The 24,146-nt window shown below is 37.5% G+C and overlaps 1 protein-coding gene across 14 annotated transcripts in view; it reads left to right on the top strand.

Moving 5' to 3' along the window:
* Positions 1–24,146, top strand: part of MS4A13 (membrane spanning 4-domains A13) — a 58,318-nt gene that overhangs the window by 25,327 nt on the left and 8,845 nt on the right. For 9 of the 14 annotated variants that reach the window (XR_002071374.2, XR_002071375.2, XR_002071381.2 and 6 more), the window contains 3 exons: positions 7,058–7,111; positions 12,662–12,805; positions 17,452–17,508. Coding sequence is in view for 4 of the 14 variants with exons in the window: in XM_019414535.2 (XP_019270080.1) it covers positions 7,064–7,111; positions 12,662–12,805; positions 17,452–17,508 (249 nt within the window). In the remaining 10 variants the exon portion in view is untranslated. Of the gene's footprint in view, positions 1–5,276; positions 5,682–6,608; positions 6,735–7,013; positions 7,112–12,661; positions 12,806–17,451; positions 17,509–24,146 lie in introns of those variants that run through there. The other 5 variants (XM_019414534.2, XM_019414537.2, XM_019414535.2 and 2 more) reach the window with 4 other exon arrangements.

Below are 24,146 nucleotides of genomic sequence, written 5' to 3'. Positions count from 1 at the left end.
GGAAAGGCTCCCACATGGAAACTTAAAGAAATAGGAAGGGGAAAAGTAAATATGAAATAGCATAAATATCTGAATAAAGATTAATGAAGGTGACCGTATAAATAATTTCTAGGCATACTAAAATATATTTAAAAGAGAACTTAAATAGCACAATACAGGTGATGAGTGAGTTAATATGTTCTAGGGTCTTTGCCTTGTCTGGAAAACAGTAAAGAACTGATTTATAACAGTCCTTAATAAGTTCAGGGAGAGTGGATATTGTAATCACTTAAAGAATAATAAGGGGCGCCTGGGTGGCTCAGTCGGTTAAGTGTCCGACTTCAGCTCAGGTCATGATCTCACAGTCCATGAGTTTGAGCCCCGCATCAGGCTCTGTGCTGACAGCTCAGAGCCTGGAGCCTGCTTCAGATTCTGTGTGTCTCTCTCTGCCCCTCCCCTGCTCATGCTCTGTCTCTCTCTGTCTCAAAAATAAATAAAAACATTTAAAAAAAAAAAGAATAATAAAAGACTGTATAGCAACCTAATAGTTTATAAAACAAATAAAAATGTGAGAAATCTGAAAGAAGGCAAGAAAGGAAAGAAAAGAAATAGAACAAAGGAAGACAAACTAGTATTAGGGTAAATATTAAAGCAAAAAAATTCTTAAGATGAAAAGGAAATTTCATCAAAAGTGTCAATCCATCAGGAAGACATAATTCTACATTTGTATGTAAATAATGACACATCATTAAAATACATAAAGCAAATGTTGAACTAAAATAATGAATGGACCATCCATGATTATACTGGGAAAATTTTCATAACTTTTCTCAATAATTGATGGAACAAGCAGACAAAAAATCAGAGTATAGGATTGAATAAAACATGATAGTATCCACCCACCTGGATGGCAAAAACATATTTAAAAAGAATGATAGAATCAACTCTTTTGGATCATGTAGAGAACCTGTAACTTATATACCCAGCTTTTAGAAACATATAAATTGTTACAACCACTTGTGATAACAGTTTAAGAATATCTAATACTAGAAACTCCATTCCTAGGTTTATAGCCTGAAAATTAGTACATATGTTCAACAAAAGACAAGAGATTCATAGAATAATCATAGAATCAGAATTCCAAAGCCCAACTGAAAAAAATCTAAAATTCCAAATCCAAATACTCATCAATAATAGAATCGATTAATATTGAACAAAAATACCAAGCACCAAGTATTATATACTTCAGGATTCAATTTGCTTAAAGATCAAAGCAAGTAAAAGACCTTTTGGAAGTCAGTATAGTAACTTTGCAGAGGAAAGAAAGGATAGTAAACATCACACTTCTAACTAAGCCACAGGTCAAACAAGAAGTCTCTAGGGGAATTTAAAAAAATCGTTGCATTTTTGCATTAACAATGAACTAACTGAAAGAGAAATGAGAATTCCATTCACAATAGCATTAAAAACAAAATACTTAGGAATAAATTTAACCAAGATGCTGAAAGATTTGTACACTGAAAACATTAACACTGAAGAAGACACAAATAAATGAAAAGATACCCCGTGTTCTTGGAAGAGAAGAATTAATAGTGTTTACAAATATCCATACTATTGGGGTGCCTGGGTGGCTCAGTCCATTGAACGTCAGACTCTTGATTTTAGCTTAGGTCATGATCCCAAGGTCATGGAATCAAGCCCCTGTCTTGAGCTCTGTGCTGAGCGTGGAGCCTGCTTAAGATTCTCTCTCTCCCTCGGCCCGTCTCCCCGGTTTGTGCATGCTCTCTCTCAAATAAAACTGAAAATATATTTTTTTTCCATACTACCTAAAGAGATCTACAGATTCAATGCAATCCATAAAAATTCCAATGGTATTTTTCTAAGAAATAGAAAAAACTATCCTAAAATTCATATGGAATCACAAAAGACCACAAATAGCTAAAGCCATCTTGAGAAAGAAAAACAAAGTGAAGGCATCACACTTTCTGATTATAAGTTAATTGAAATTATACTTGTATCCCCTACTTTTCAAAAGTCCATGTTTTGTCAGTTTGCTTTTATAAGAGATCTACATTAGTGCCTGTTTTCACTAACTGAAAGAAATCCAAAGGTTTTAGTTTGGTTTATACTTTAACAAAAAAGGACAAAAAGTGAAAATAATGTTTAGCATTTGTTTTGCAGTGAGCCATTATAGAGACATTGTGCATCCTGAGCAGCAACAGAAGTTCTGCCATGTTCCTTCCCCAGAGAACTATACTTAGCATCTCAGCATCAAGCCACCGTCACTTTGAATTGTGTCTGTGAGCATCTGTGCTTTATCTTGATTTATTTTGTGTATCCATTAGCAAGATGTATCCTAAGTTGTCAGAAAAGCCTAAGAGGTTATTTTGGGGGTCTGGAACATTCAAAATGTTTTCCATATGAGTGAGTGGTAACTGTTTCTTTGATTTATGCCATTTTGGCTTAGGAATTAAAATAGTGTGGTACCAGCATTAAGATAGACATAGACCGATGGAATAGAATAGACCGACGGAAATAAATCCTCACATATTCAGCCAATTGATTTTTGACAAGGTTGCCAAGACCATCCAATGGGGAAAGGACAGGATTTCTTTAACAAATGGTACTGGGAAAACTGGATATTCACATGCAAAAGAATGAAGTTGGACCCTTATATACAAAAATTAACTCAAGGTAGAATAAGACTTAAGCTTAAGAGCTAAACCTATAAAATTCTTAGGAAAAAATATTGTGGAAAATTTTCATGACAGATTTTTCAACAATTTTATGGGTATGACACCAAAAGCACAGACAACAGAAGAAAAAATAGATAAATTGAACTACATCAAAATTAAAATCTTTTTGTGCATCAAAGGACACTACCAAAAAGTGGGGAAGAAAAACAACCTACAGAATGGGAGAAAATATTTGCTAATCATATATATGACAAGAGATTACTATTCAGGATATATAAAAAGTCCTACGACTCAACAACAAAACATTAAAAAATGGGCAACGGATTAATAAAAACTCCTCCAAAAAAGGTACAGATGGCCAATAAGCATATGCAAATATGTTTAACATCACCAGCCATTAGTAAAATACAAATCAAAACTACAATGATATACTGCTTCACACACACTAGAATGGCTATTTTTTAAAATAAAATAACAAATGTTGGTGAGTATGTAGAGAGTTGGAACACTTGTGCTGTGCTGGTGGAAATATAAAATGTAGTCTCTGGAAAGCAGTGGAATTAAACAAAAAAATTAAACATAGCATTACCATACATTCCAGCAACACCACTTTTAGGTGTATATCCCAAGAAATTGAAAGCAGGGACTCAAACAGATACATATAAACCAATGTTCAAAGCAACATGATTCGCAGTAGGCCAAACATGGAAACAACCTAAATATTCATCAACAGACGAATGGGTAAACAACATGTGGTCTGTACATCCAATGAAGTAACAATTTAGTTTTACAAAGGAGTGAAATTCTGCTGTATGCCACAGCATGAATGAACCTTGAGAACATTGTGCATAGTTAAGTATTTAGACGTAGAGGGGTAAATATTGTATGATTCCAATCGTAAGAGGTACCTAGAATAGTCAAAATAATAAAGGCAGAAAGCAGAATAGATGTTACCAGGCACTAGGAAAGAAGAGGGGAAGTTATATTTTAATGGATATGGAATTTATGTTGGGTACGATGAAAAAGTTTTGGCTGCAGGTAATGGTGATGGGTATATAGCATTGGGAACATATTTAATGTCACTGAATTGTACACTTACAAATGCTTTAAGTGATAAATGTTACATATATTGTACCACAATTTTTAAAAAAGATAATACAATAAGCTTTTAGATTTTAATATAGGTGAATATCTTCATGATCTTGAGGCAAGATTGTGGTCCACTCTATATGTGCAAATGTCATGTCCCATTGAGAAACCCAGGTCCAGCAATCCAAATGTCCACAAGAAACCAGGTATAAAACTTTATAAAGTAGTAGCCAGATGATATCTTAGAGATCCCAAGCCTTCTATAAAGGCCCTTAAAATCAGAATTAAGAAACCAAATCACAGAATTAGTCAAACAAACAAAACCCCTCAAAGTTTGTAAGCGAAATTGGTAAGTTTAGTTCAAGGATCTTTCTAATTGTAGTTTCTGAAGAGAATGAAAATAGAAGGGACCCTAGGGAAGAATATCATTTAAGACCAAAACATAAGGCCATGGAAGGGAGTCCACAGGAGCCCAAAGAGAACAAGGAGCAAATCAAATGTTGGAAAGTAAAGAAAGACATTGGCAAGTGGTACAAACAAACAAAAATACAGTTGTTTTAACCATAATAGCTTAAAGTAACAATGATGTATTTCTAGCCCCTACAATTAACACTTAAACATAATTTCTAGTACTTCCAAGCCACATTTGTATTATTTTGACTAAAAAATTAAATATTCCTGGGACGCCTGGGTGGCTCAGTTGGTTGGGCGTGGGACTCTTGATTTCAGCTCAGGTCAGGATCCCAGGGTCCTGGGATCGAGCCCCACAGCAGGCTCCAGGCTGAGTGTGGAGCCTGTTGGATACTCTCCTTCCCTCTGCCCTTCTCCTGTGCTAGCATGTGTGAGCTCTCTCCTCAAAAAATAGAAGTATAAATAAATAAATAAATAAATGAATAAATAAATAAATAAATAAATAAATAAATAAATAAATAAATAAGGTTATAAATGGCACCTGGCCTCAAGGAGTTGGCGCTCAAATTAGGATTCCAATATATTAGCCGTTGGGAGCTGATGACAACAAATTTGAAGCTTGTATTACACGATTTCGTACATGTGGGAGGTACACAGAACATAGATTATTTCAGGGTGCAGAAAAACAATCTAAAGAACAGGGAAGATAACTATTTTGCCGCAAGCATCCATGTATCTAATAGGAGAGTTAAGGACCAAGGCCCAGGTTTACGGACCAGTACTGTTTCCGCTACACTGCGTCGAGATTAAGGGTTGAAAGACTTTCGGGGACCCCAACCTAGCAGAAAAGGGGATATGAGGACATCTGTTTGATGGGGAGGTCTCTGCGGAGGCGGCCAGGGAATCAGGGAAAGGCCCAGATCCGTGGTCAGAGCACCAGGCAGGAAGAGCTTGGCCTGAGTCAGCTCTCTCCCCCGCCACCCGCTCCGCATCTCACGCCCTGACAGCGTCCTGGGAGCCTGCGCTCAGCAGAACTTGGAGGCCCCCCGCCGTGCAGGGGGCCGCGGGGGGGCCCCTCGCGCTGCGCCCACAAGCCACGCTCTTGGCTCCAACCGCAGCGTTAGGGCCCCGCGAGGGGAAATGAGGGGCGCCGCTGAAGAAGCGGCGCCCACTGGGCAAGTGCCGCCCCCAAGACTCCCGGAGCTGGACGGCACCGAACTAAGGGCACCACCTGTGAGATCGAGCCCCTCTAGCCCTGTAATCAAGTGACCGCAGGGATCCATGGTCCGTGCGCACCACTCTGAGGGCAGGTGTTCCCAGTGCTGGCTCCTGTTCAGGTTTCAGTTCTGTGCCAATTTCTCTTATTTGCTCCCCCTCCCCCAATACAATCCTACAGGATTGTTTTTTGTTTTTGTTTTTGTTGTTTTTTGTTGGGGGGGGCGGGTTGCTGCTGAGGAAACAGCCTTTGAAAGAATAAGTGATATGGGCAAGACCACGTAGTAACTGGTAAGGACAAAATTTGAACTTCAGTTTGACTCTTTCCTCTATGCCTTTCTACATTTTCTCAGTTGCAAGCGCTGACAGGCCATGTCAGGGGCGACTCAAAGCCATAAGATTTCCTGGTTTGTGTAAATGGAAGGGGAAGTTTGTAAGTGAGGAATCTGAAGACCCGTCTTAGACTTCAGGTATGGTTATAGATAAGAGGCTGGAGAAAAACAGAAGAGCCATCAGCCATTGGAGATTCTGGAGAGCAGATTCTCAAAGCCGTGTGAGAAAAGTTAGAAGATGAGGCCATTACAAAAATAAAAAGACTTTCACTGCAAGAAACAGAAACTCTCTCTTACTGGTTTCAGCACAATGAAGATATATTTATCGTAATATAAGAATAGCTATGTTTACATAATGTAAGGGCAAGAAGGCAACCAGTTTTCCAAAAGAAACTGGAAGGAGAAGATTGAAAGCCATCAGAAACTCAGGAAATTCTGTTCCTTGTCCGTCTCTTCATTTCTCTGGGTGTCCTTTCCATTCACCTCCCTCCCAAAACTCACCTTCTCTCCCACTTTGTCCATTACCGTGGGGCGTGACAAATCACATCTCCCAAGGTCTATCTTCTCATCGGGAGACCAGCCCAAACAACCCAGGAAAGAGTATACTTATACTATGGAACCAGTTCAAGTTAGATGCTCACCTTTGGCCCGATCAGCTAGGATCAAGGAAAAATCCTCATGGATGTTAAGTATGCAGTCTAGGGAGGACTGATAGGAGTTATATAGAAATCCCAAAGGTTATCCACAATTGAATGGTAGCTGTCTGTTATTTTTAATTGTCTTATCTATTGAACAACTCCCCTGCATTTTTGTAGATCCCTAACTTGTGAAGCTCACCTTTCCAAAGTAGAATAGATGACATTTTATTTTTCAGCTTCCCTTGCAGCCAACATAGGCACGTGGATAGATTCTGTGGGTACCCCTGCACCAGGTTCTAATTTGGAGAGAAATAGCATGGAGTGAGGGAACAAAGCTCAGCAAACAAAAGTCCAATCTCCCTGACATCATGAAGGTGGGCATATGGGTAATTTCTAGAGGGATCGATGGATCAGGGAAGCCACTGCACAACAATTTGCTACAGTCCAGTTTAAGGCTGGTAAATGAGTAAGACTATTTGAGAAATAATTATTGGATTTTTTTTTCAAGATTGCAATCTTGATGGTTTGAGGAAAAACATTCTCTCAAGGGACTACAAAACAGTGAAAAATTAGCAACTCTAGGGGTAGATGTTCCTCTTAATTTTAACCCAAGAAAATAATTAAAATTAACTTGTCCTTAAATTTTCCTGCAGAAAAGAAACACATTTCATCCTCCCATTTCTCTATTGTATCTTAGTGAAAAATGCCAAGACGTCGTCTGTGGATAAGAGAAGAAACAAGATTGTTGGGGGTAAGAGCAAAATGCTTCTTGAACAACTAAATGACTGTAGTGTCGCAATTTCTAAATGCAAAACTGAGGAGACTTTAACCACCTCTATTGTGAACTTTCCAAACGGAAGAGGGTTAATGGTTACGTCATGCCTGCATTTTCCACATGCAAGCAGATCATCTAAACTGTACATCAGGCTAAAGCTACATACTTTAAATACTACATTTAAATAATTCCAAACCATTACAACTTAGTCACACTCCAAGAAAAATATACTCTGAGTTATGGGTAGAAAATCCCTTTTGGGCATCTAGAAATTATTTCATGTTAAACTAATGATAACACGGCCCCAAATGAGATGGTCAGATTGTAGAAATGTATTCAGGAGAAGCTGCCGACATAAAGCTTTGTGGACAGTGATCATAGTGGCGATGTGTTCTTGACTTCATCCCCAGGACATGCCACTGTTTTCCCAATCAGCTCCCAGCAAATGTAGCAGGCTATCCTTTCGCATGATCTCCCCATTTTGCTGGGTGATACAGTCAGATTAGGAATCAAACCAACAGGATTAAAGCTTGGTCCAGGAATACTCCCAACATCTCAAGTGTATTATTGCCTTAACTTATTTAAGATCTACCTCATCTTCTGACAGAATTGGATGAGGACTCTACGTTAAAGCACGCAATGAACCCAAAATTTCCTCTCCTCTTTCCCAATAATATGATATTAAAGGTTTTTATTTCTGACCTTCTTGCCCACTTATCTGGGCAAGGATATTGAGAAGGAATAGTTAAAGTGTGTCTGAGAATAAATAGGACGGTTGCTGGCTACATTACCGCCCTTCTAATGAGATCTACCATTACCCAAGAGTTCAGGTCTCATTTCATTTAATAAAACATTCTAGCCTCCAGTTCCAGTTTCCAAGATGGAATAGACACACTTCTCCCTATTCCTATCACTAATTACAGCTAAAACTTTTGACAGATATAAGACTCCTAGCAGTAACAAGGCCATACCCCCATGTCCTTGCCAACACAATACACACGAAGATTTGCTGAAACAGATTTAAACTGTACTAAAATACAGAAGCATAAAATTTACCATCAAACCCATTTTTAAATGTACAGTGCAGGGACGTTAAGTACATCCACACTGTTGGGCAACCATCACCACTGACGGTTTCTTCACAGAACTCTTTTCATCTTGCAAAATTAAAACTCTGTACCTATTAAACAATAATCCCCCCACTCCCTCTCCCTGCCCATGGCCCTTAGCAATAACAATTCTACTTTCTGTCTCTATGAATTTGACTGCTGTAATACCTCAGATACTTGGAATCATGTAGCACGTGTTCTTTTGTGATGAGATTCTTTCACTCAGGATAATGGGTCCCAGGTTCATCCGTGATGTAGTTGATCTGGAATCTCCTTTGTTTTCAAGGCTGAATAATACTCCGTTGTATGCATAACTACACTTTGTTTATCCATTCATCCGCCAATAGACACGTGGGTTGCTTCTACCTTTTGACTATTGTGAATAATGCAGTTAAGAACATAGGTGTAAAGTAGGTCTTCAAGTCCCTGCTCTCAACTCTTTTATATATATACCTAGGAATGGAAATGCTGGGTCATAGAGTAGTTCTATGTTTAACCTTTGAGAAACTGCCAAACTCTTTCCCTAGCAGCAGTAACATTTTACATCCCACCAACAGTACACAAAGGGTCCAATTTCTCCACATGGTCTTCAACATTTGTATTCTTTTTTGATGATAGCCATCCTAATAGGTATAAAGTGGTGTGGCATTGTAGTTTTGATTAACAATTCCCTAATGGTTAGTTAGGCTGTTGAGCACCTTTTCATGTGCTTATTGGCCATTTCCATATCTCTAGAGAAAGGTCAAGTCCTTTGCCCATTTCTTAGTTGGATTGTCTATTTTTGTTACTGTTGTTGAGTGGTAGGAGTTATTTATATATTCTGGATATTTACTCCTTCCCAGATATATGATTCACAAATCTGTCTACCATTTTGTGAGTTGCCTTTTCACTCTGTTGATTGTGTTCTTTGGTGCACAGAAGTTTTAAATTTTGACATAATTCAATCTATCTATTTTTCCAAAAATTATTGCCAAATCCAGTGTCATGAAGCTTGTCTCCTATATTTTCTAAGTTTTTGTTGTGTCATCCCAGCCTATTGATAGTGATTTGGGGGGGATAAGAAACATGTTTTGGCCTAAGGCACATATTATACCAAGGTCTAGTTCCTCATTCTGATATTATGCTATAAATTGCATAAGATGTAACCACTGGGAGAATCCAGGTTCAGGGTGCACTGGACTTGTACTATTTTTGCAGATTACTGTGAATTTATAATCATTTAAAAATAAAAAGGGGTTTTTTTCTTATTATTGAAATTCAAGTTAGTTAACATGTAGTGTAGTACTGATTTCAGGAGTAGAATTCAGTGATTCATCACTTAAATATAATGCTCAGTTCTCATCCCAAGTGCCCTCCTTAATGCCCATCACCCATTTAGCCCATCCCTCCACCCATCTCCCCACTAGCAACCCTCAGTTTGTTCTCTGTATTTAAGAGTCTCTTACGATCTGCCTCCCTCTCTATTTTTACCTTATTTTTTTCTTCCCTTCCCTTATGTTCACCTGTTGTGTTTCTTACATTTCACATATGAGTGAAATCACATGACACTTGTCTTTCTCTGACTGACTTATTTCACTTAGTATAATACACTCTAGTTCCATCCACATTGTTGCAATGGCAAGATTTCATTCTTTTTGATCGATGAGTAGAATTCCATTGTATCTATATACCACATCTTCTTTATCCATTCGTCAGTTGATGGTCATTTGGGCTCTTTCCATAGTTGGGCTATTATTGATAGTGCTGCTATAAAATTGGGGCGCATGTGCCCCTTCAAACAGGCATATTTGTATCCTTTTGCATAAATACCTAGTAGTGCAATTGCCTGGTCATAGGGCAGTTCTAATTTTAATTTTTTGAGGAGCCTCCATAATGCAATCCCTATTAAAATAACACCATTTTTTCACAGAACTAGAACAAATGATTCTAACATGTGTATGGAACCAGAAAAGACCCCGAATAGCCAAAGCAATGTTGAAAAAGAAAATCAAAGCTGGAGGCATCACAATTCCAGACTTTAAGTTGTATTACTAAGCTGTAGCCATCAAGACAGCATGGTACGGGTACAAAAACAGACACATAGATCAATGGAATAGAATAGAGAACCCAGAAATGGAGCCACAAATGTATGGCCAACTTATCTTTGCCAAAGCAGGAAAGAATATCCAGTGGAAAAGAGACAGTCTTTTTAGCAAATGTTGTTGAGAAAACTGAACAGTGACATGCAGAAGAATGAAACAGGATGACTTTATTAACCATACATAAAAATAAATTCAAAACAGATGAAAGAAAACCATCAAAATCCTAGAGGAGAAAACAGGCAGCAACCTCTTTTACCTCGGCAGCAGCAACTTCTTAGTAGACATGTCTCTAGAGGCAAGGGAAACAAAAGCAAAAATGAGCTATTAGAACCTCATCAAGATAGGGGCGCCTGGGTGGCTCAGTCGGTTGAGCGTCCGACTTCGGCTCAGGTCACGATCTCGCCGTTCGTGGGTTCGAGCCCCGCGTCGGGCTCTGGGCTGACGGCTCAGAGCCTGGAGCCTGCTTCCGATTCTGTGTCTCCCTCTCTCTTTGCCCCTCCCCTATTCATGCTCTGTCTCTCTCTGTCCCAAAAATAAATAAACGTTAAAAAAAATTAAAAAAAAAAAAAAGAAACTCATCAAGATAAAACCCTTCTGCACAGCGAAGGAAACAACAAAACTAAAAGGCAACCAACGGAATGGGAAAAGACATTTGCAAAGGACATATCAGATAAAGGGCTAGTATCCAAAATCTATAGAAAATGTATCAAACTCAAGGCACAAAAATAAGAAGTTTTTAAAGATCCTACATCCTTCACTAAACTCAGACTTCAGACAAATTTGTTGTATCCTATGAAACTCTACACCACTGCCATGTAGGAAAAGCCCTATCTACCCCAAAGACCCCTTGCTTCCTTCCCCTGCCACAACCTGTCAGAAGTGCCACATAATGCATGGTATTGTGTTGCATGGATGGCAAAGTATTCTCCAAATGAGAGAGATATCCCCACCAACTAGCCACTTTTTGGCTCTCCTTATAATCATATACCAGAACAGAAGCCTGTTGCAAATTTCAAGTTAGTTATCCTGTTTATGAGGATCTGTGAGGAAAAAAAAGATGTCAGTGTCCCCAGGCATTGTAGAAACACGAGAAAAAGCAAGAGGTACTAGGATCTGAACTCCGATATAACTCCTTCAGAGTTTTCAGGCTTAACTCCTTCAGATTTTTCAGGCTTAACTCCTGTGTTTCAGTGGTAGGGAGGTGCAAGGAGGGGTGGTTGATTCAGCTGTGGCAGAAGGAGGCACACCTGAGAAACATCTATCTGAAAACCAATGGAAAGTCCCTACAGCGAGTTGTGGCTCTACATAGCAAGCTTAAAAATTTCCTCCTCCTTTGACTTGGAAACGATCATAGCTGGTCTGGCTTTAGTGGGCAGAAATCCTCCTCAATCTCCACACCTGATAATGTTTCTTAGGAAGAGTTATAAGAAACCAGAAATCCCTTGGGGCACCTGGGGGCTCAGTAGGTTGAGCATCCGACTTCAGCTCAGGCCATGATCTCATGGTTCGTGAGTTCAAGCTCCACGTTGGGCTCTGTGCTAACAGCTCAGAGCCTGAAGCCTGCTTCAAATTCTGTGTCTCTCCTCTTAAAAACAGAACAAACTGAGGGTTGATGGGGGGTGGGAGGGAGGGAGGGGAGGGTGGGTGATGGGTATTGAGGAGGGCACCTTTTGGGATGAGCACTGGGTGTTGTATGGAAACCAATTTGGCAATAAACTTCATATATTGAAAAAAAACAAATTCTGTGTCTCCCTCTCTCTCTGCCCCTCGCTTGTACTCTCTCTATCTCTCTCTCTCTCTAAAATAAATAAGCATTAAAAAAAAAAAAAGAAACAAAAAATCCCAAGGATTCACTATCTCTTTTTTTGACTCCTGTTTGTAAAGGACAGAGGACTCTACTATATGTCCAGATGGGCATGGGGGTGGTAAAAGAAAATCTCAATTTTAGGAGGATGAGAGAAGGACAAGTAAGGTCAGAAATGCCAGGTCTGGTAGCTGTATCTGCAGGTATAGATTGTTGGCCACATAGGCACTGATGAACATTGAGGGACATCAATTCTTTCAGGGCTCCAAGAATCATGCCATATGATCTCTTAGCTAACCAAGTACATAAACAAGCTCCTAGTACAATTTTATTGGGCACGTGAATAGTCATCGTATCTGAAAACTGCTCTGAAATAATAGCAAAGCCTCCTCATTTAAATTAAATGTTGAGAATCCTAAAATTCTGTTAGGTAGTCGCCTTTTGCTCCATCTTGACATTTTCTTGATGTTTGTTCCTTTCAAAGATTGAACTAGAATAGTAGTAATTAATTAATGGCATTCTTTCCTCCCAGGCCGTACAAATAATGACCGGTCTGATTGTTCACTTCGTGGGACAGCTCTGGACGTATTTGTTTACCACACAAGTTATTGCATTTGGAAAAGCGTATCTTCCTCTTGTAGTAATAACAAGATACACATATTGGTCATCTGTGTGTGTAAGTGAATAATCTATTCCTTCATTGTTGTTCATTTATTCACATTTAGTGACTGTTTCCGGACCAAGCAGTGTGCCAGAGATAGAACACACAAAAAATTCACAATCTCTATTCTCAATGAATGCATTCTCATATCTAGTTGAAAAGGAATCTATCAATAGGAAAAGAACCTAGATCCTTACCAGTAATATTCCTTCACAATAAGAGTATGTCTTTGTTAACAGGATACTTTTTACATGCTCTTTGGATAATGGGAACAATAGTAATAGTAAGGTGCATAAGGCGCATTTTTGTAAAATAGAAAATGGTTGGTGATTATTTCACTACCCATAGGCCATTTATTTTGCCAGTGGGGCAAGCAATATGAGCGAGCACAATTGCTAAGGAAATAGTGGGACATACAGAATTTACATAGGGAAAGAAAACTGAAGTCTTTTTGTTCTGTTGATCTGAGAAGAATTTGGTGGAATTGAAAAGAAATCTCTAAAGAAAAATTCACTATGTCTGCGAGTGTGGTGGATAATGCGACATTGTCCCCACAAAATCCTGAGTGAAAATCTTAATAATGATAATAATAACAATAATATTAAGAAGAAGGAGAGAAGGAGAAGAAATTTGAAATTTGGTCATTCAACCAGTACTTATAGAGTACCTATTATATGTCAGGTCCTGTTCTTGCTGCCTAAAATGCATCAGCAAACAAAACAGATCCCAGACTTTAGGGAGCTTTATTGTAGCAGGGGTAGTATGTTACAAGGGCTATGGAAGTAAAAAAGAAAAAGTAGAGTAGGGGGGAATGAAGGTTCTGGGGAAGTAGTGAAAGGATATAGGTTATTGTTTTAAATTGAATGGTCAAAGTAGTTCTCATTACAAAAGTTACTATTAGTAATCTATTGTTATATAACAAACCATGACAAAACCGAGTGGCATACAAACAAAAGTACAGTTGACCCTTGAATGAGGTGGAGGTTAGGGGCACTGACCCCGGTACAGTTGAAAATCTGTGTATGTTAATCAACATAGTACCAGAAGTCCTAGCCACAGCAATTATACAAGAGAAAGAAATAAAAGGCATCCATATCCATATGGGTAAATAAGTAGTTAAGCTGTCACTATTTGCAGGTGACACGATACTATATATAGAAAATTTTAAAGACTCCACTAATAAGTCAATTCAGTATACTTGCAGGATACAATATTAATACCCAGAAACCAATAGCATTTCTATATACTAATAACAAAGCAGCAGAACGAGAAATTAAGAAAACAACACCATTTACAATTACACCAAAAAAAAAAAAAAATTAGGAACAAACTTAACCAAAGAGGTGAAAGACCTGTACTCTGAAAACTATAAAACATTGATGAAAGAGGAGCACCTGGCTGGCTCAGTCGGTTAAGCGTCTAACTTCAGCTCAGGTCATGATCTCACAGTTCATGGGTTCAGGCCCTGCGTAGGTCCATACGCTGACAGCTCAGAACTCAGAGCCTGGAACCTGCTTCAGATTCTGTGTCTCCCTTTCTCTCTGCCCCTCCCCTGCTCCTTTCTCTCTCTCTCTCTCTCTGTCTTTCCAAAAACTAAGCATTAAAAAATTTTTTTAAAAAATTGATGAAAGAAATTGAAGACAACACAAATTCGTGGAAAGATATACTGCGCTCATGGATTGGAAAAATTAATACTGTTAAAATGTCTACAGATTCAATGCAATCTACAGAATCAATTCAATTCCTATCAAAATACCAATTGCATTTTTTACAAAACTAAAAACAAATAATACTAAAATTTGCAGAAACCATAAAGACCCCAAATCTTGAAAAAGCAATCTTGAGAAAGAAAACAAAGCTGGCTATATCACAATCCCAGATTTCAAGGTATACTACAAAACACTATGGTACTGGCACAAAAATAGACACATAGATCAATGGAACAGAATAGAGAGCCCAGAAATAAACCCACGCTTATATAGTCAATTAATCTTTGACAAAGGAGGCAAGAATATGCAACGGGGGAAAGACTGTCTGTTCAACAAATGGGGCTGGCAAAACTGGACAGCTACATGCAAAGAATGAAACTGGACCACCTTTTAACACCATACACAAAAACAAACTCAAAAAAAATGGATGAAAGACCTAAATGTGAGACCTGAAACCATAAAAATCCTAGAAGAGAGCACAGGCAGTAATTTCTCTGATATCAGCAGTAGCAACATTTTTCTAGATATAATTCCCAAGGCAAGGGAAACAAAAGCAAAGATAAACTATTGAGACTACATCAAAATAAGAAACTTTTTCACAGCAAAGGAAACCATCAACAAAACTAAAAGACAACCTACTGAATGGGAGGAGACATTTGCAAATGATATATCCAATAGAGGTTACTATCCAAAATATGTAAAGAACTTACACAACTCAACACCAAAAAAAAAAAAAAATCAATATTATTACAAAATGGGCAGAGAGAGAGGGGGAGACACAGAATCCAAAGCAGGCTCCAAGCTCTGAGCTGTCAGCAGAGCCTGATGCGGGGCTCGAACCCACGAACTGTGAGATCATGAGCTGAGCTCAAGTCAGATGCTTAACCAACTGAGCCACCCAGGTGCCCGATTCACCTATTTAAAGTGGCCCCCAAATATTCTCTTATATACCATCAGCCTGAGTCTGACAAATATAAATGTATGAATAGAGAAAATGGGAATTTTATAAATCAGTTATAGCCCATAAAATCAAGGGTTTTTTGTTTTTGTTTTGTTTGTTTGCCATTCCACATCCCATTAGCTGGTCTCTATGTCCTAAGCCCTTCTTCAGGGGAACTGACATCTTTGAAACAGTTGATGATCTAACTATAAATCATTTGGAATTCACTGTTGCTCATATACTCTTCTGATGTTTTTAATGGATCATCAGCCAGAAATGGAGCTGCAAAAGTGAATGAACGTATGTGTTCAGGCTCTGCACTTTGGGATGAGGCCTGCAGTATACAATAAATAACTACAGTAATTTTATTTATGACCATGATTCTGTCTGACATCAAAAAAGAAAACATCCTGGTGATGGTCTTCTTTCTGATGACTTTGTTTTATGTTTTGGTTTTCTGGGAGGCTTTTCCAGAATGAGAACCTCAAGTGGAGAAAGTCCAAGATGCTAAGGAAGAACAGAGTCTTCTTGGTCAAGTGCTTAGTACTTGGTAAAGCACTTGGTAAAGTGCTTATTTCACTGCAGGGTTTTTTTTTTTTTTAAGAAAACAGGACCACCACAAGATTTATGGAAATACAGAGACTAGTATGAGAATCGGAACCTTCACAAATGTGGGAGTTCCTGGAGATGAGAAGATGTGGAAAGGAGAGTTGGAGAATCGTAAGGAGAGTCTCTAACTGCTTCTGCCTGAGGCACCGGCAAGAGTGGAGAGGTTGAAGTTGTAATTAAATCTAAGAAGCCATGGGTTCCTGGCCACCAGAGTGGGGTTGCCGAGGGAAGGTTATGGAGAAGTCTGGAAACTGCCTGTGGAAGACAAAAATGAAAACATAACAGAGGAATAGGAGAAAAAAAAAAATAAGGCCATGGCTGCCATGTCTGATCGCCATGATCTTGTGAGAGTGATACTTTCTCCTTCCCTTCTCTCTTCCAAATACTGCTCCAGATTTTCTTTTGGCCACTTGTAAGCAGAGACCATCAGAGGAAAGGAATTCTGGAAAATGTAGTTCTGAGCCTTAGGTGGAAGCTAGTAGGACCAAGTTGGGTATAAATAATTCAGCGAATTGCTCTCTATGTAACTATTACAACAACAACACAGGAAAACAGAAAGACAGAAAATATGAATCCCCATTTTACCAATGAAAAAAGCAAAACTAATGATAGAGTCTATGTGACTCTATTGAGTCACATAGAAAGCAAAGTACAAGGAATTCAAATTCAGAGCCTTCTGACCCCAAAATGCTACTTAGTATTGACATGTTAGTGGCCCCATTTTTCTGGGGAAAGAGCATTCCTTCCCTTTACCACTAATGGAATAGTTAATGTTTTAATGCTATGGGAAGTTTCCATGCATGAGTAAAGTTGTACCAATGAAATAAATAAATTTCTGGTACACCCTGTCATCTTTCTAACAAGTTTTAGGAAATGATAGAAGGTTTCACCACAAGCTACTCATGGAAGACATTATATAATTCTTATATTTAAACATGTAAAATGAAACTTAAATAATTTCTGAATTATATTTTCCATTACTAAAATATTTTTAACATTGTAATAACAGTACTTCCATGTGAAATCACCAGTATATATCATTGTCTAGTAGTAAGTTCATTAATGGGATACATTTTCTCATAATTCACCTTATGGGATCACTAGATTATGACTGACAAAATCTAAGTAAAATTTGACACTCCTTTTGCCCTATGAAGTCAACTTGAGATCCACATAGTTCCATTTCCAATGCATGTGTTGTTTTACTGAACAGAGACTTCTTGCCTTCTCCATCTCTGTAATACAGAAAATTGAACTATTTTTGGAATTATTTTCTCAATGGTCCCACCAAAGAATTAAGATGATATTCCTCATGTTACAGCATTCCAGACTTCTTTTACTCTTTAAGTTTATATATAAAAATAATGAGTAGGTATATTAATAAATGTGATTTTTGTTTTCAGTTTCTCTTCTCAGGAGTCTTTGCAGTATTAACAGAGAGGATGCGTTCAACGTTCTTGGTAAGTCAGAATACTTGTAGCAACTATAGAGATAACAGTTTTATTTGCCAGAAGAAGGAGAGTCAGTAAGGAGGTAGCATTGTCTCTGAGTCACTTGAGAAGGAACAAAGCTGGAGACATCACACCTCCTGATATCAGACTATGCTACAAAACTATAGTAATAAAAACTGTATGGCACTGGCATAAAATAGCACAGACCAACGGAACAGAATCTAGAGCCTGGAATTAAATCCCTGCGTTTATAGTCAACCAATATTTAACAAGGAACTCAAGAATACCCAATGGGGAAAGGATAGTCGTTTCAACAAATGGTACTGGAAAACCAAATAAGCAATATGCAAAATGATAAAGTTGGATCCTCATTTTACACTGCTGTTATTTATTTTAAAAACATACTTTAGGGGCATCTGGGTGGCTCAGTCGGTTAAGCGGCCAACTTCGACTCAGGTCATGATCTCGCAGTCCATGAGTTCGAGCCCCGCGTCGGGCTCTGTGCTGACAGCTCAGAGCCTGGAGCCTGTTTCAGATTCTGTGTCTCCCTCTCTCTGACCCTCCCCTGTTCATGCTCTGTGTCTCCCTGTCTCAAAAATAAATAAAATGTTAAAAAAAATTTTTTTTAAAGTTTAAAACAAAAACATACTTTACATATAGACAGGTTTAAGTAGAAGTTGGAATAACAATATTTGTTGTGAACACCAACCAAAAGAAAGCTGTATTAATATTATACAAAGTAGGCTTTAAAGCAAAAGTTATCAGATTTTTATTAGAAAGGGACACTGCATAATAGTAAAAGGTTTAGTTCAACATAATGTATAATAATCCTAAATATTTACCTTTAAAAAAATTTTTTTTAATCTTTATTTATTTTTGAGAGAGAGACAGAGTGCGAGCAGGGGAGGAGCAGAGAGAGAGGGAGACACAGAATCCAAAGCAGGCTCCAGGCCCTAGGCTGTCAGCACAGAGCCTGATGCGGGGCTTGAACTCACAAACCATGAGATCATGACCTGAGCCAAAGTTGGATGCTCAACTGACTGAGCCACCCAGGTGCCCCATAAATATTTACCTATTAAGGTAACTTTAAAATAAGCAAAAAAATTTGACAAAGTAAGAGAGAAAGAGAAATCTACAATCATATTAGGAGAAGCTATGCAACTTTCTACCAGAGAATAGAAAAAGAAGAAAAATACCTCCCAACCCATTATGAAGACAATATATCATTGATTCTAAAACTCTACCTGGATCTTATAAGAAAAGAAAATTACAGACTAAAATCCCTCATGACCATAGATGTAAAAATCCTAAAAATATATATTAGCAAATAAAATATAGAATATAGAAAAATACAAATAGAAAAGATAATATAGTGAAAAATGCAAATAGAAAGGATCATACATCATAACTAATTCCAGAAATGCAAGGTTAGATTAACATTTGAAAATAAATCAATGTGATCTACCACATTAAAAACATAAAAGTCAAGTGATCAACTCAATGAATGAAAAAAACCACAAAAGGTATCTGTCAAAAGAGAGAGGAAGAAATAATATCATGCTTAATAGTGAAAACTGAAAATTTTAATACTTCCCCTAATGCTTTATCTTTTAACAAGAGAAGCATATAAGCTATCATCATGTATCTTCAGTATTTTATTTAAGGTGTCCTATCCATTGCTATAAGGCAAAGAAAAAGGAAGTATATGATATTGGAAAGAAGAAAAAATTTTTGTGGATGACAAACTTTAAGAAATAAATGAATTTTATATCTTCAATATATAAAAACCAAATAAGTTATCTTTCTATATGCTTGCAGAAACCAGTGGATAAACAAATGTTAAAATACCATTTACATTAATATTAAAATTGTTAAGACTCGTAGAAACAAATATATCAACATATGTGCAAGATTTCTACTCTAAAAAAGACACAAGAAAACAATGTAATGGCATCTTTAAAGCACTGGGGGAAAAAACTGTCAACTAGAATTCCATACCTACTAAAAATATCCCCTTAGTATCAATGGTGAAATCAATTCATTTTCATATAAACAAAAGCTGAGAAATCTTTCTATTATCAGATCTACAATACCAACAGAAATTAACGTTCTTCAGGCTGAAGGGAAGTGGTGGCAGATGAAAACTTGGACACACAAGACGAAATAAAGAACACCAGAAATGATAAATACATAGTATGTTAGTGCACTATTGCTGCTGTAGTAAATTACCACAACCTTATTGACTTAAAACAACATAAATTTTTTATCTTAGAGTTTTGGAGATCAAAAGTCTCAAAATCAGAATGTTGACAGAACTGTTTTCCTTCTGGAGGCTATTGGGAAGATTTTGTACCTTGCCTTTTTTTAGCTTCTAGAGGCTGCCACATTCCTCGGCTGGAGCCACACCATTCTAATCTCTTATCCTCTGTCTCATAAACACATTGTCTTTTCTTTGTTATCCTCTTTCCTCCCTCTTACAAGGACCCTTGTTACTACATTAGGCCAAACCAGATATTTGAGGATAACCTTATCTCAAGATCTTTAACTTAATCACATCTATACATTCCCCTTTGCCTCATATTTACATAGTCACAGTTTCTGGGGATTATGACATCTATTATAGAGCTATTATTTAGCCTACCACATATAGGTAAAGATAAAATATTGTGTTTTTTGTTTCTTAATATCTTTACTGACTACTAAAAACAAAAAATGTACCCCTAAATAGCCAAAAGCAATCTTGAGAAAGAAGAACAGAGCTGGAGGCATCGTGGTCTCTAATTTCAAACTATATTACAAAGCTATAGTAATCAAAACAGTATGATAATGGCATAAAAACAGACACATAAATCAATGGAAGAGAACAGAAATCCCAGAAATAAACCCATGCATATATGGTCGCCTAATTTATGACAAAGGAGCCAAGAATATAAAATGGGAAAGGACAGTCTCTTCAATAAATGGTGTGAAGAAAACTAGACAGCAGGGCACCTGGATGGCTCAATCAGTTGAGGATTGACTTTTGGTTTCAGCTCAGGTCATGATCCCACGGTTCATTAGTTTGAACCCCACATCGGGCTGTGTGCTGACAGTGCGGAGCCTGCTTTGGATTCTCTCTCTCTCCCTCTCTCTCTCTGCCCCTCCTGTGTGCTCTCTCTCTCTCTCTCACACACACACAAAATAAACTTTAAAAAAAATTTTAAAGAAAACTGGACAGCCACAATGCAAAGGAATGGAACTAGACCACTATCTCACACCATACAAAAAAATTAATTCAAATGGATTAAAGACTTGAATGCAAGACCTGAAGACAAAATTCCTAGAAGAAAACATAGGCCATAAGCTCCTTGACAATGGTCTTGACAATGATTTTTTTTTTTGGACTTGACACCAAAGACAAAGGCAACAAAAGCAAAAATAAGCAAATGGGACTACATCACATTGGGAATTTCTGCACAGCAAAGGAAACCATCAACAAAGTGAAAAGCCAACCTACTGAATGGGAGAAAATAGTTACAAATCATATATCAGATAAGGAGTTAATATCCAAAATATATAAATATCAAGCACAAGGCAATAGCAAAAAAGCCAAACCAGTTTAAAGTTGGGCAGAGAATTGAAATAGACATTTTTAAAAAGTTTTTATTAAATTCCAGTTAGTTAACATATAGTGTAATATTAGTTTCCAGTGTACAATATAGTGATTCGATGCTTCCATAAACACCCAGTGCTCATCACAGCAAGCATACTCCTTAATCCTCATCACCTATTTTACCCATCCCCCCTACCCACCTCCCCTCTGGTGACCATCAGTTTGTTCTCTATAGTTAGGAGTCTGTTTCTTGGTTTGCCTCTGTCTTTTTTTTCCCCTTTGCTCATTTGTTTTGTTTCTTAAGTTCCACATATGAGTGAAATCATATGGTATTTGTCTTTTACTGATTACTTCTTTCACTTAGCATAATACTCTCTAGCTCCATCCACACCCTTGCAAATGGCAAGATTTCACTCCTTTTTATGGCTGAGTAATATTCCATTGCATATATATACCACATCTTCTTTGGACACTTGGGCTATTTCCATAATTTGGCTATTATAGATAATGCTGGTATAAACATCAGGGGTACATGTATCCCTTTGTATTAGTATTTTTGTATCCTTTGGGTAAATACCTAGTAGTACAATTGCTGGATCATAGAGTAGTTCTATTTTTAACTTTTTAAGGAAACTCCATACTGTTTTTCAGAGTGGCTGTACCAGTTTGCATTCTCACCAACAGTGCGAAAGGGTTCTGCTTTCCCCACATTCTCACTAGCACCTGTTGTTTTCAAAGAAAACACACAGAAGGCCAACAGGCACACAAAAAGATGCTCAACATCACTAAACACCAGGGCAGTGCCTATCAAAACCATAATATCACACCTGCTAGAATGGCTACAATAAAAAAAAAAAAGGAAATAAGTTTTGGAGAGGATGTGGAGAAAAGAGAACCCTCGTGCACTGTTGGTGGGAATGAACTGGTGCAGTCACTATGGAAAACAATATGACGGATTCTGAAAAAGTTAAGACTAGAACTACCATGTGATCCACCAATTCCATTTCCAGGGATTTATCTGAAGAAAACAAAAATACTGACTTGAAAAGATATATGCGTCCCTATGTTCATTGCAGCATTATTTACAATAGCCAAGATATAAGAACAACACACACACATACACAATGGAATATGACTCACTCATAAAAAAGTATGAATTTTTGCCATTTCCAACAACGTGGACGGACTTTGAGGGCATTATGCTAAATGAACTAAGTCATGTGGGGAAAGACAAATACAGTGCAATCTCAGCCTAGAAAAATCTAAATTTACATATATATATGAATAGTCTACAAAAAGTCTAAAATTTCTAAAAATCTAAAAAAAAAAAAACTTTATACAACTAGAGAACAGATTGGTGGTTGCCAGAAGTGGAGGGTGGGGGTGGGCAAAATGAGTGAAGGGAGTCAAAATGTGTCTACTTCCAATTATAAAATAAATAAGCATAGGGATGTAATACACAACATGGCAACTGATATAGTTAATAATACTGCATTGCATATTAGAAAGCTGCTAAAAGAATAAATCTTTTTTTAACTTTTTATTTATTTATTTTTGAGAGAAAGAAAGAGCGAGAGAGAAGAGAGAGAGCACGCACAAGCAGGAGAGGGACAGAGAGAGGGGGACAGATGATCTGAAGCAGGCTCTGTGCACACAGCAAAGAGCCCGATGTGGGGCTTGAACTCATGAACCATGAGATCATGACCTGAGCCAAAGTCCGATGCTTAACCGACTGCACCACCCAGGTGCCCCAAAGAATAAATCTTAAAAGTTCTCATCACTAGGATGAAAATTTTTTTAACTATGTATGATGATGGATGTTAACTAGACTTATTGTGGTGATCATTTTGTAATATATACAAATATCAAATCATTATGTTGTACACCTGAAAGCAATATAATCATGCATGTCAATTATATACCTCACTTTAAAAATTAACATTATATTTTCAATTTTATAACATGTGTGAGTAAAATATTTTACAAAAGTAACACAAAAGTAAATAGAATTAAAATACCATAAATGTGTTATGTTTTACAAGGAGTGGGACAATATTAATTCTGAGTAGAATGTGATATATTAAGGATACATATAGTAGAACCTAGACTATACAATAATACAAAACTATGCAGTTAAAAAGCCCATTAAGGAGGGGCGCCTGGGTGGCTCAGTTGGTTGAGTGTCGGACTTCGGCTCAGATCATGATCACAACTCATGGGTTGGCGGCCTGCATCAGGCTCTGTGCTACAGCTCAGAGCCTGGAGCCTGCTTTGGATTCCGTGTGTCTCCCTCTCTCTGCCCCTCCCCCACTCCGGCTTCCCCCCTCTCAAAAATAAATAAAGATTAAAAAAAATTAATAAAAATAAATAAATTTCCCATTAAGGAAACAAAAGCTTAAAAAATATTTTAACCCAGGGGTGCCTGGGTGGCTCAGTCGGTTAAGCATCTGACTCAATTTCGGCTCAGGTCATGGTCTTATGGTTTCATAAGCTCGAGCCCTGCATTGGGCTCTGCGCTCACGGCATGGAGCCTGCTTGGGATTCACTCTCTCCCTCTCTCTGTCCCCACTCCACTCACACTATCTCTGTCTCTCTCAAATGAGTAAAATAAAAACCTTAAAAACAATATTTTAACTCAAAGCAGAGAAAGAAAAACAAAAAAAAAAAAAATAGAACAACCCAAATATATCAATAATCATATCACATGTAAATAGACAAACATTCCAGTTAAAAGTCCGATATCCTCAGACTAGCCAAACAAGTAATGCCCACTAGAAGTAATAGAATATCAAAAAATATACATGAAAAGATGGACATGCATAAGCATAAGGAAGCTCATGTGTTATAATCATTAAGAACCAATAAATACGAAGACATACCATGTGACTACCAACAGAGCCATTTCAGTGTAATAAAGTGTTAATTCATCAGGAATACATAACTACCACAAATGTGTAGGTATCTAATATTAGAAGTTTAAGATAAATGAAGCAAAAACTAAAGAAATAAAAGGAGAAATAGAAAAATCCACAATCATAATAGATTTTGACATGTC

This window comes from Panthera pardus, unplaced genomic scaffold (genome assembly GCF_024362965.1).
Source record: "Panthera pardus isolate Hobbes unplaced genomic scaffold, ASM2436296v1 HiC_scaffold_12, whole genome shotgun sequence".
In the NCBI taxonomy this organism is placed as follows: Eukaryota; Metazoa; Chordata; class Mammalia; order Carnivora; family Felidae; genus Panthera; species Panthera pardus.
This window is presented reverse-complemented; position numbering and strand designations above follow the sequence as displayed.